The 12582-nt window shown below is 33.8% G+C and overlaps 1 protein-coding gene across 4 annotated transcripts in view; it reads left to right on the top strand.

The window, feature by feature from the left end:
* The window catches only part of LOC124369898 (unconventional myosin-XVIIIa), a 145279-nt gene that overhangs the window by 75645 nt on the left and 57052 nt on the right, over positions 1–12582 (top strand). For all 4 annotated transcript variants that reach the window (XM_046828054.1, XM_046828053.1, XM_046828057.1 and 1 more), the window contains 3 exons: positions 2094–2222; positions 2835–2978; positions 4772–4861. In XM_046828054.1, coding sequence (XP_046684010.1) covers positions 2094–2222; positions 2835–2978; positions 4772–4861 — 363 coding nt within the window. The remainder of the gene's footprint in view (positions 1–2093; positions 2223–2834; positions 2979–4771; positions 4862–12582) is intronic.

Below are 12582 nucleotides of genomic sequence, written 5' to 3'. Positions count from 1 at the left end.
TGAAAAACTTTAGTGTGTTGCTTGAGGTTACATTATTGAAACAGTGTGGATGGTGAGCAAGACAATCGTAAACTGGTTCAAATTGGTCAACTCGCCATCCCAGGCTGTAGGCGGCGGATGTGCGCGTGCGCGCGCCTTCATGGTTCACAGAACCGGCTATGCTCAAGTTTGGTATACATTTGGAATCTACTAAACCCTTTATTTCTATTTTTATTGTTAAACTTTTTTGAAGTTTTTATTCTAAAAAAATAACGTTTCACGTCAAAAATTCAATGTGTTAAAACAGCTACTACTATTTAATAATTAAATGTTTACCAATCAGCCCATTCAATACTTAATAACACTGAACAAACGTGCATTTTCTAAAAATATTAGTTTAACGTTATAAAAGATAAAATTTTAACTGTGGACGGAACCTTGAAATAAGTATGTCCGACTAGTAATTGTAGTTTAAAATGTATTGCATAATATTATTACATTTGGTCAGTCCCAATAGTCTTCGTTGTATTTTGAAACCTCACGATAATTTCTCATCCAACATAAGATTTGTATGTGATTTTTAATGAACACGGTATTTTAATTAACGCCTTAAGAAGATACTTGTCGGTGGAACATTATTCGTCTCTCCTCAGAAAAGCTTTCAAAAGTGTTCCTGTTTGATATCGCTGTTTTGTACATACTGAGGAACTTCAGTTTGTTCCATGTTGATATTTTACGGTAGGAGGCAACGTTGTCCACACTCAGGCAGCGCTGTTTCGCGGTGTGTGTGCGTACTACTTCACGCGACACGGTAATCTGACCGTGATCTACGACGTTGAAGTGCGCACGCGCGGTGTATATCAGTTCTTGGCGCCAAGCGGCTATGTGTACCTTGTCGTATTTACAAATTAAAAACTGATCAGATCAGGTAACTGTAGTTTGCCCAAACTAGCCGGAACGAAATTTGCTACCTTTAAACTCAAAGTAGTAAAAATCAATAAATGCTTAATAAATATCCGGGGTCGACTACAGGTGAAGCAAGAACTTTTTGTAAATCAATCTTTATTGAAAACAAGTCAGGCCATTGCCATTTATTCAAGTTTAATCAATGTTAAAAGTCGTTTGACAGGTATTCAATCACATGTTAGTTTGGTTATTTAAACATATGTGACAGAAACTGTCAAATACAAAATAATTTAATCACAAAAATTAAGGGATGTTTGGTGTAGTGGTAGCATGCTCGGTAGGCAAGTGAGAGTCCTCCGTTCAAGTCTGAGCGGAGCAAGTACTTATTGTGAATTTATTTCAATTATATATATATATATATATATTTATTTATTTATCACAGTATATTACACATGTTCGCTTTACAGTATATTGTTGTTTGTTATTAATAAAACAATGGTTTTTCTAGAAAATTTAAACATTTACAACTATATCTGCATGCCGGATATGATAAAAATTATCCCTTCTTGGTCATTGCCGTTGCTTTAACATATGGATATTTTTTGAAAAATCTGCTTTTTCACTCATGTGGTCAGAAAACAGGTATTTACACTGAAAGCAATAACTCAACTTTTTGGTACTGTGACTATATTGTTTCCAATATTATGTATTGGAATAACTAAAAATGGGTAATTATGTTTTGCTTTGAAAGCTTATAAAGGAGAAACTAAAAGTCTATTTTTCCACACCATAATAAATTTCAGTGAATAACAACAAAATTTAAAATGGTCTTCAATGGTTTGCAATAACAGCACTCAAAATAGTTTTCAAGGGTTTTGAAGTCGCACACCTCTCTTTTTTAAATGGAGTGGAAGAAATTCAAGAGAGAGCATCTATTGAATGCTACATAAAATCAAAGATCTTGATTAGATATCATTAACAACAACATAAAAGCCAATATTTCACTCCTAAATGGCAGTTGTTTTTTTTTTTTCTGCAAGAAAAATTAATATTTGGAAAATAATTCAATATACAATACAATGTAACACATGAAAGAAACAGATTGTTTACTTGATTAATGCTTAAGTGTGGCGCACATTCTCTTCTTTTGTAAATTAAGCATTATATTTGTTGTGTACATATAATTTATATTGATTTATGTTTTACAGATATTCTTCAGAGTGGGCGTGTTATCTCACCTGGAGTCCCAACGTGATGAGAAGCTCGCTGACAGGGTTGTTCACTTTCAAGCCCACTGTCGAGGGTATCTGGCTCGCAAGCGCTTTGCTAAACGCAAGGTACTACAGTTGTTTTATGAACTACATCTTTTATACATAAAATGTTTCTTATGCAACCGAATGGATCAGTATTAAAGATGATTTCTAATTGTATTATATCCAACATTAATTATTTTCTTTTCATATTCATTACATTCTTCCATGGAAGTTGTTTTTATGCGCTGTTGTTAAAACTATTTCAGGGGGTATAAAAATACGTGCTATTAAAACCAAAGAAATTTAGTTACTATACAAAATGTATATTAAAGCTAGGAACATTTTGCATGGTATGGTAACTCTCTGTATAAAATTGTAAAAGTTCCATAATATTTACAAGTTACAGAAATATGTTTAAATTTAGCAACATAGAAATCTGTTTGTACTGTTTTTAACTAAAATTGAGGATTTTATGCATAAGTAATCTTAAAATGTTATTGATCCACGAATAAGTGATAACGCATAATGGTAATCTTGAAATTTGTTGCTTCAGAAATTTGAAATCTTTATTTAACTAACATTTGGGTTGCTGTTGTTTATTTTGTCTCTCCGAGGCAATTATTTTTCAATTGTATAGCTTTGCTTTTTTAATCTCTGAAACAATAACTATATTGCGTAAATTAAATGTGTGTGAAGGTGGAGCAGCTGGCGGTGCGTTGTATCCAGCGCAACGTGCGCAAGTTCCTCAGTGTGCGCAATTGGCCATGGTGGCGGCTGCTCGTACGAGTCATGCCTTTGCTCAACGTTCACCGCACTGAGGAGGAGTTGCGCGCCAAAACGGTGAGTACCGGAAACTGAAACTATTTAATTATTACTTTTATCAATTAGTTTCTGGCCATTAATTATTATCACCTATACCGTATAAATATTTGACGAAGTTATATTATAAATTAATTATTCCCTGAGTTTATGAAGTTCTCTTCAAAGTTGCAAAGACTAGTTCTGCTACCTTACCTTTCACATTCCTTCATTATTCACTTAGTGTCCTGTTGGTAATTTAACATGGATTATAAATTTAATAATGAGTGAGGAGATTCCTGAATGATACCAAATTTGTCACTGATGATAAAATTGCATAACAAACATTATAGGTTCAACACCAAAATACAAATTCATTAGACTACATGCTAAATTAGTTTCCTTCAATCTTCAGTAATGGTAAAAACACTGAAATCGCTTGTCCTGTCTATTGATTAGTTTATGTTAAAAAAGCTATGAAATAAAAAACAAGTGCATAGTCAACAACCTGACAAGTACTGGCCAATTTGTATTTTACTTTATTAAGATAACATTGTGTTAGTTTGTTGTATTTCTATTTTCGCAATGTTGTATACTATCCTAGATCCTTTGCTGTAAGGGATCATTGAAGCTGGAACAGTATCATGAAACGTCAAGAGTCCTGTATGATGGATATTATATAGCAATACTGGACCAGCTAAAGTACACAGTGTTATACAGCAATACTGGACCAGCAAAAGTACACAATGTTATACAGCAATGTTAGACCAGCTAAAGTACACAGTGTTATACAGCAATACTGGACCAGCAAAAGTACACAATGTTATACAGCAATGTTGGATCAGCTAAAGTACACAATGTTATATAGCAATGTTGGACCAGCTAAAGTACACAGTGTTATACAGCAATACTGGACCAGCTAAAGTACACAATGTTATACAGCAATGTTGGACCAGCTAAAGTACACAGTGTTATACACCAATATTGGACCAGCAAAATTACACAACGTTATACAGCAATGTTGGACCAGCTAAAGTACACAGTGTTATATAGCAATACTGGACCAGCAAAAGTACACAGTGTTATACAGCAATACTGGACCAGCAAAAGTACACAGTGTTATACAGCAATGTTGGACCAGCAAAAGTACACAATGTTATACAGCAATGTTGGACCAGCAAAAGTACACATTGTTATACAGCAATACTGGACCAGCTAAAGTACACAGTGTTATACAGCAATACTGGACCAGCAAAAGTACACAATGTTATACAGCAATGTTGGACCAGCAAAAGTACACAGTGTTATACAGCAATACTGGACCAGCAAAAGTACACAATGTTATACAGCACAATGTTGGACCAGCAAAAGTACACATTGTTATACAGCAATACTGGACCAGCAAAAGTACACAATGTTATACAGCAATATTGGACCAGCTAAAGTACACAGTGTTATATAGCAATACTGGACCAGCAAAAGTACACAATGTTATACAGCAATATTGGACCAGCTAAAGTACACAATGTTATAAAGCATTACTGGGCCAGCGAAAGTATACAATGTTATACAGCAATACTGGACCACTTAAAGTACACAGTGTTATATAGCAGTACTGAACCAACTAAAGTACAAAATGTTATAAAGCATTACTGAACCAACTAAAGTACACAATGTTATAAACCATTACTGGGCCAGCGAAAGTATACAGTTTTAAGTGTTTGACTTTTCAGAACAGCACTGTTTCGTTTAGCTACTCTGAACCATTCTAGAATTGTAAATATTGTGTGTTTTTATATTATTACACATTATTCTTTTATTTTTCTAATTTTCAGGAGGAGCTTGATAATTTAAAGAACAAGTTTGAGAAATTAGAACAAGAGAAATGCATGCTGAAACTGGAAACCAGCAAGTTAGAGGCTAAGGTGAGTTATCAATTTTCTTTTAAAGTACCTTTACACATAACAATTATTCACAATTCTTGGAAGGAATTTAGACTTGAATATAATAATTATAATTATCCATTAGCTTTATAGTTAACCGATCACAAATACTTTTGCAGTCTAGGTGAAGTTGAAAAATAATCCTACACCTACACTGTAAAATGAGTTGAAATGGTTTTAATCTTAATCTGGAGATGAAATATGCAAATTCTTATATCATGGTAACATAACAATTAAGATTATATCTTTTTGATAGATCCAAGGACTGCAGATAGAGTAGTACATAGCATGAAAAGAGGGTCATCAGGATAAGGGAGATCCTACTATAAAAAGTTTTGTTAAAGAGGTTTAACACAATGCCTATGCTTTCCTTTGCACAATGCCTATGCTTTCCTTTGCACAATGCCTAGGTATTACAATTTTCAGTTGTTTAGTTCAGTCGTGAAACTATTTAATATTCTACAAAGATTGAAATCATAAGTCAAGTAGCTTACAGTACCCAAACTTGAGGCATACCCAGAAAGTAAGTGTACTGAGGGTTTTAGGGCCGGAAGGACTTTTTATTTCGACATGTTGGCTACATTGCCGTGTAGCTTGATTCCTTTACTCTACAACGAGACTGGTTCGAGGTCAATACGTTGAGAACTATCAATGCAACAACAATACGTTCCGTGAAAAATGTCAATCTAATCTCCCTCCAAGTGCGAAGTACACGGTTTCATCTGTTATCTCGTTGGAAAGGAAAAACTACAGTTGAGGTATATAATGAGGTAAAAACCGCATAACTCCAAATGATGGAGCAGAGAAATTTATCTCCATGGAATTTGTAGCATCTCCAAAACACTTGCCCCGCCTCCATTCGATTCAGCTTGCGTTGGTATGTCAACTGTTTAGAGACCCAACTCACGGACATTTTCCCTTATCCTAGGTTTTCTGTGAGGTCTTGTGTAGCAGAGATATGCAGAAATATCACAGAAAGTTATCCACAGTCAGTATGTGATTGTTACAGAGCGCATTTTCAATTTTTTTTCAGAATTTCAGTCACAATTGAAAGTTTTCCACTCCTCTGATCATAATGCACAGTTGTACTACCATTTTTCAACTTGTGACACCACTTAAACACACTCGTACGATTCATAGCTTTTTCACCATATGCAGGTTTTACCTCATTATAAACCTTAACTGGAGTTTTTCTCTTCCAAAGAAGATAATGGATGATGCCGCGTATTTTGCATTTGGTGGGCGATTGGATTAACATTTTTTTATAAAACGTATTGTCTTATCAACAATTTTCAACGTACTAACTTAGAAACAATCTTGTTGTGGAGGGGAGGAATCGGGTTACACAACAACATGTTGACAAAAAATATTTCTTCCGATCGTGAGAGCCTCAGTATGCTTACTTTCTAGACATGCCTCATACATGTCTTATAAACACACAAAGAAGTTGAAGCGAGTGTCATTTGTTGCTCCCAAACACATTTTGGTACAAATCAGGCACGTGATATATGCTCGTTTAGTGTTTTGTACGTTGAATCCTTATAATATGACATGTTATTTTGGTATAAAGCTAACTAACTTTCATTGCATAAGATTAAACATACTAGTTGCTGTTTTATTTAAAAATATACAAGTGATTCAACTCCATATCAGTTTGACACTTGACAATATAGGAAAACATTTTCCTTGATTTTCACTTAAAATAAATTGCTGTAATACTCTTTTTAAATTAAGGGCTGCTAAGGTTATAAGGTGTTACCACTTTTCATCATCCACAAGAGGAAATTATGTCAAAAACCTGTTTAATTGGGAAATTACGTAACACGGGTATTGTGGGAAGGGATTCAATTCAAATGCTGTGGAGCATTCACACTGAGAAGTTACTTTTGCAACAATAATACAGTTTTGGTTCAGTGTATAATTTACAAGGGTTTTCAAAAAGTTTGTTTTTCCTAAATCTAACAGCACAGGTAAATTGCCTATAATGTCAAGTTTTTAGTAAGGATGTGTACAATTTAATTGGAAAAGGATTTGGATAGCTTTTTTGACTTTGAACTCTTTAAAAGAGTTTATAAGAACAGCTGTCCCAAGGATTCAATTTGTATGTAAGAGGGGTAAACAAGGCCAAAGTAAGCAGTTTTCAGTATATCCACTGAGCATGATTTTGCAAAGTACCTATCCCAAGACATAAATGGCTGATGAAATCCTTGCAAAGACACTATCGATATGTTGGTTCCAAGTAAGCCCTCAATCAAGGTGTATTCCTATAAAATTGGTGGCTTCTGATTCCTCTATGAAGACATCATACGTCATTACTGCAAGTTGGCTCTTGCATTTTTGTTGGTAGAGACAAAAATTGATCTCATATGTTTTTGAGCTATTTTTCCTCAGGTTAATCATTGAAGAAAACTGGATGCATGAACTCAGCTCCATAAACAATTGAATTTCTAATTCTGATTTTTTAATTTGGCTTTAATGCAAAGAGTTGTGTCATCAAGCGATCATGTAAACAAGCGATTGACTGCCACTGCCACGTAGATTACGTTGGGGGATGTGTTTGGAATTAGTTTAGATTTTATTTATTTAGGGAGAACAGTTCAACATACTTGCACTTTACAGAACTTTTGATAGCAATTTACACTTATTTATAGATGAGATTAGAAAATTATTATTCGAGAACGTTTAGAAAACAAAATGTGTGTATTGATAGGAGACATAAACATAGACTTGCTTAAGAACGAAGCGCTGACGGATAAATACATGAATGTTTTTACTTGGGACGGGTGACTTGTGAAATGTGTAGACAAACCTACTAGAGTAACTGAAAACACTCAGTCTTGTCTCGATCACATTTTTGTATGATATAGAGATATGAGTAGAGTTAGAGCAGCTGTGGTTGAGACAAGCCTCACAGATCATTACAGCACTGTTTTGACAATAACCGGACCTACTGCCACTAACAAGACACAGACTGATACAGCTACGTACGTAGACCGAAATTTTACTTGCTGACAACCTGACAACGCGCCCACTGGGAACCCGTACTTGAGTCCTTGGAGGTCAATACTTGTTCCACACTATTTAACGATATAGTACAGAAATCAATCGAGAAATGCCACATAATTACGGCATGTGACAAATTTACGTGGAGGCTCTGCCCCGGGTCATGATGGCGTCTCTGCACGGGTCCTCAAGGACAATTTAAGCACTTTTATGAAAACTCACTGCTATACTTGATCAACTTAAGTATTACCCAGGGAATATTCCCTGACAATTTTAAGTTGGCTAAAGTGTACCCTTTGCACAAGTCAAACAGCTTTACTGATAAAAATAACTTCCATCCGATATCCCACTTGAGTGTCTTTGCTAAGGTACTGGAGAAGGTAGTTAAGGAACAGCTCAGACGCTTTCTCCAGGTAAATAATGTACTTTCTCAGTGTCAGTATGGGTTTAGAGACGACAGTAGTATTTCGGTTGCATTGTTTGATTTTAAATAAAGAATTAAATAATGCAATCTCAGAAAACAAAAAATCAATGCTAATCTTTTTAGACCTCAAAAAAAACCTTTGACTCTGTTTGATAGAAATAAGTGAATGAATAAATTAGAACAATTAGGTGTTAGGGGCATGGCCCTTACTTGGTTTCAAAGTTATTTTACCAATAGAAAACAATATGTCTCAATTTGTAATGTTTAGTAGCGAGCGATGCAATTAATGTAGACTACGGTGTAGTTCAAGGGAGTACACTTGGGCCAATTCTGTTCTTATTATATATAAATAATATTGCCAAGCTAAATTTAAACGGAAAAATAACATTATTTGCCGACGACACACTTATTTTTCTGAAAGGAAATATATGGGCGGATGTGAGACGAGAAGCATTAAAGTGATTTAATGTAACTGAAAAAGTGGTTTGATCAGAATGTCCTTTCCTTAAATATAACTAAAAACAAAATTTATGCCAATCTCTTTGAATCCTCTGTCGGATTATGTCTTAGGAAATCTGATCATACATAATTGTGGAAATCATAGTAAACAGTACCTGTATTTGCGAAGCAATCGAAAAAATAAACTTGTATAAATATCTTGGCGTTATTTTTAGATTTTCCGTTTGAAATGGTCAGATCATATTGAATATCTCAAAACAAAAGACCCGAAAGTATATCTTTGCCTTTAAGAAACTTAGGGATATTCTTGCTGTTCAAGAAATGAAAATGGTATATTATGCATACGTGCAATCTCTTTTTGCATTTGGGATAATTTGGAAACAGGATTTTTCCGGACATTTGCCATCGTTCAGGGGAAACAAGAAATCAGTAACACTACGTTTCGAGATCTGCAATCTGATCTCTTCTTCAGGTAAAGAACTAACCTAATACATAATTACAAACTAGGTTAAAATAAACAAAACTGTGTTTACAGTATAAAATGTAGTTGCAATAGGGAATACATAGGCGAGACAAAAAGACCACTAAACGTAAGGATAAAAGAGCACAAAGAAAACACGAGAAAGGGTCTCACAGAAAAGTCAAAAATTGCACACCATTGTTGGTCCGAAGACCATCATATGAATTGGGGATGAAGCCAACATAATACATCGGGAACCACATTTCTTCAAAAGGAAATTAATTGAGGCAACATACATTAAATTGGCAAGACCAACCAATCATCAACCATCAGTCGAGATTAGGCCGCTTTGGTTGCCAATTCTAAAAAATGAACTAAAGAGAAAACCAAAAGTATCAAACGGATCAGATATTTGCAATAAACCAATGCGGAGTCACAATATGGTTTTAAAGAAGTTCATCTCGCATAAACCAATAATAAAGAAAAGGGCCCATTCCTGTCCACCTTCCCTTTTATTTCCGCCCATCTTGTTTTTAGCCAGCCCGTGACGATCACCATTGGCTAGACCCTCTGGTCAGTCGTAGGTGGTTAGTAGACGAGTGAAGACTTATTGTGACCTGTATTTCCGTAGTTCAGTTTTAATGATTAGTGTTTTGTATAGTTTTTTATTAAGTGCATGTTTTATAGAGTTAGTGAATATGACAAACAACATGTAGGTTGCGATTCCTGACCTAGGCGTGCCACAACGCTTTGGTAAGATTTGTTTATTTTAACCTAGTTTGTAATTATGTATTAGGTTAGTTCTTTACCTGAAGAAGAGATCAGATTGCAGATCTCGAAACGTAGTGTACTGATTTTCTTGTTTCACTGAACGATGGCAAATGTCCGGAAAAATCCTGTTTCGTTCACAATCCTTCCATCGTCAAAAATAACCTTCAAACAAAGAATGGGATAATTTCTTGGGGGGCAGCTTATAAATCAAATCTTGATCCTCCTTTTTACGGTTCAGAAATCAATTTTGAAGCAGCTTTTAAAAAATGTCATAAGGTTTTTTGAAACTCAATTTTTACAATAAGATTTAAAATCAATTTTTAATACAATAGTATAGGTTTTATGAAACAACCACCCATCCATTTTATTTCAAGAAACTCACAAATTTTTACATAATAGACAACTTTTTCTATAAAACTCATCTTTTAATACACATGTATAAAAATTATGATTTAAACAGTTATTTGAAACAATCCAACACCATGAACACACGTTATTCTAAAAGGAATTCTAAACCAGGAATTAATATCTTATTCTAACACCAATCTCATACTATCTAGCTCACAGCTTTTCATAAATATGAGTAAACAGTTTCCCAAATTAGTTTTTTCAATGAAATTTTTCTACAATTATTTTTAAAGGAAAGTTAACCAGTGGTTATTATCATTGTCTATTGAGGAGGCCAATGAAGCGCAGTGTTTGTGACGAACTAGGGCGACAGTTTGACAGAAACAGCCACCACACTCTTTCATCCCATCATCATTCATTATCACTAACCTATTTAATCTGCGGTGACCCTGCTTATTACCATTGTTGCTAATATGTATATGTTTAAAATTAAATATTCAATGCTTTAAAACAGGTACAAATCAAAATTACGCGGTTTTTTTTTTTCCTTTAATATATTCATTGCATATTCGCGTATGTATGTGCATGCATGTATATGTATATATGTATGTGTGTGTGTATGTAAATGTGTGATGTGGTGTAATGGTGTATTATTTTGTATTATATTTATATTCATTTTTTTAAAAATTAATATCCAGTCCGTTATTTCTTCAGCGTGAGCAACTCGAGTCTGCGCACAGGCATCATAGCCCATGCAGGCTCATTTCCCGAGACAATGTTTTTATACATGATGTTATTTTTATGATGTTTATTCTATGATGATTATTTCTTATTCTTTGTTCACATTTCAAACTTCGTTCGGTATTGTAAAAATTTAGAAGTTAATTGTACAATTATATACTGTAATATTGTACATAGCTTATATTTGGGAAAATAAATCAATTCATATATCTTTCGATACTGGATAGATGAGCTCAACCTGTTGATATAAATCAAAAACAAGACTGGCCCAAGGATAGATAGACAATAGACAACAATCTTTATTCATGTTTGCACATTATGTACATTGAATAGTGTCAATTGATTTAAATAGATAATTAATTATTAAAATTGTAAAACTCTATAAAAATACATTTAGACAAATTACCAAAGTATTACTGACAGCAAAGTTCCTCTAAGGAATACAAAGCCTTGCTAACAATATAGTCCTTCAAAACCTTTATTAATCTGTTTTTATATTGTATGCCAGTAATGCTTTTAGGGATGTGTTTTAAAAAATGTATTCCTAAGTAAATGGTCTTTTTCTTTAAAAATTCCAGTTTGTGTTGAAGCAATACTGTACAATTTTTATTCCTTGTATTGTATGGATGTGGCTTACCACATAATTAGAAACAGTTGTGTTGTTGTTTGACATACAGAATACTGTCTAAAATATATAGGCCGTAAATTTTTAAAATTTGGAGGTTTGAAAAATGCTGTTTTACAGAATCGTTCTGTTTTAAATTTAACATTATTTGTATGCCTTTATTTGTAAAATGAGTATCCTATTAAGATTTTGAGAAGAATTAGTTCCGTAGACACATACACCATAAGAGATATAACTGTACCTGGGAGGTAAAGGGCATTATGTCCACAAAACCTAAACTTTTCAGTACAGCTGTTTAAAGTTTTTTTCCAATTTTCTTTGCATATAGAAAGTTAATTTATTTATAGATTTTAACAAAACTTTGTAAATTTAATCTTTGCACTATTTTCTTTCAAAATAATATAGTTATGGATTAAAAAAAAAATTTTTTTTAGTGAAAAAATAATTATTTTTTTCAAAAGTGAACTGACATAGTGCCTTTTACCTCTTAATATACTGTTGAATAGTAGGGTGGTTTTTTATGAATAAGTAAGGCATCATGTACTGTGTCAATGTATAAAAACTTTTATTGCCTTAAATCAATTACAACTAGAACAATGTTTAAAATGCATCGATAAGAAAAAACTTAGACCTGCCATCATTTAGCTTTCAGGATTTTCTTCGTCTTGAGAACTCGGGTAATCACCTGCTGAGTTTGACGACTTCAATGATTTGTAAAATGGGTGACATACTGATGGGACAAAAGGTAACAAGGACATAAGGTCATCATACTTTTGTTTACTAATGGGATGTAGCTGATTGGTTACAACACTAAGATCTTCGGGCCATGATATTACATTGCTTCTTCGAGATCGTACAAAGTCCATGCATCT

Source organism: Homalodisca vitripennis, chromosome X (assembly GCF_021130785.1).
Source record: "Homalodisca vitripennis isolate AUS2020 chromosome X, UT_GWSS_2.1, whole genome shotgun sequence".
Taxonomy (NCBI): domain Eukaryota; kingdom Metazoa; phylum Arthropoda; class Insecta; order Hemiptera; family Cicadellidae; genus Homalodisca; species Homalodisca vitripennis.
Note: the sequence above shows the minus strand (reverse complement) of the source record. Positions and strands in the feature narration are given on the sequence as shown.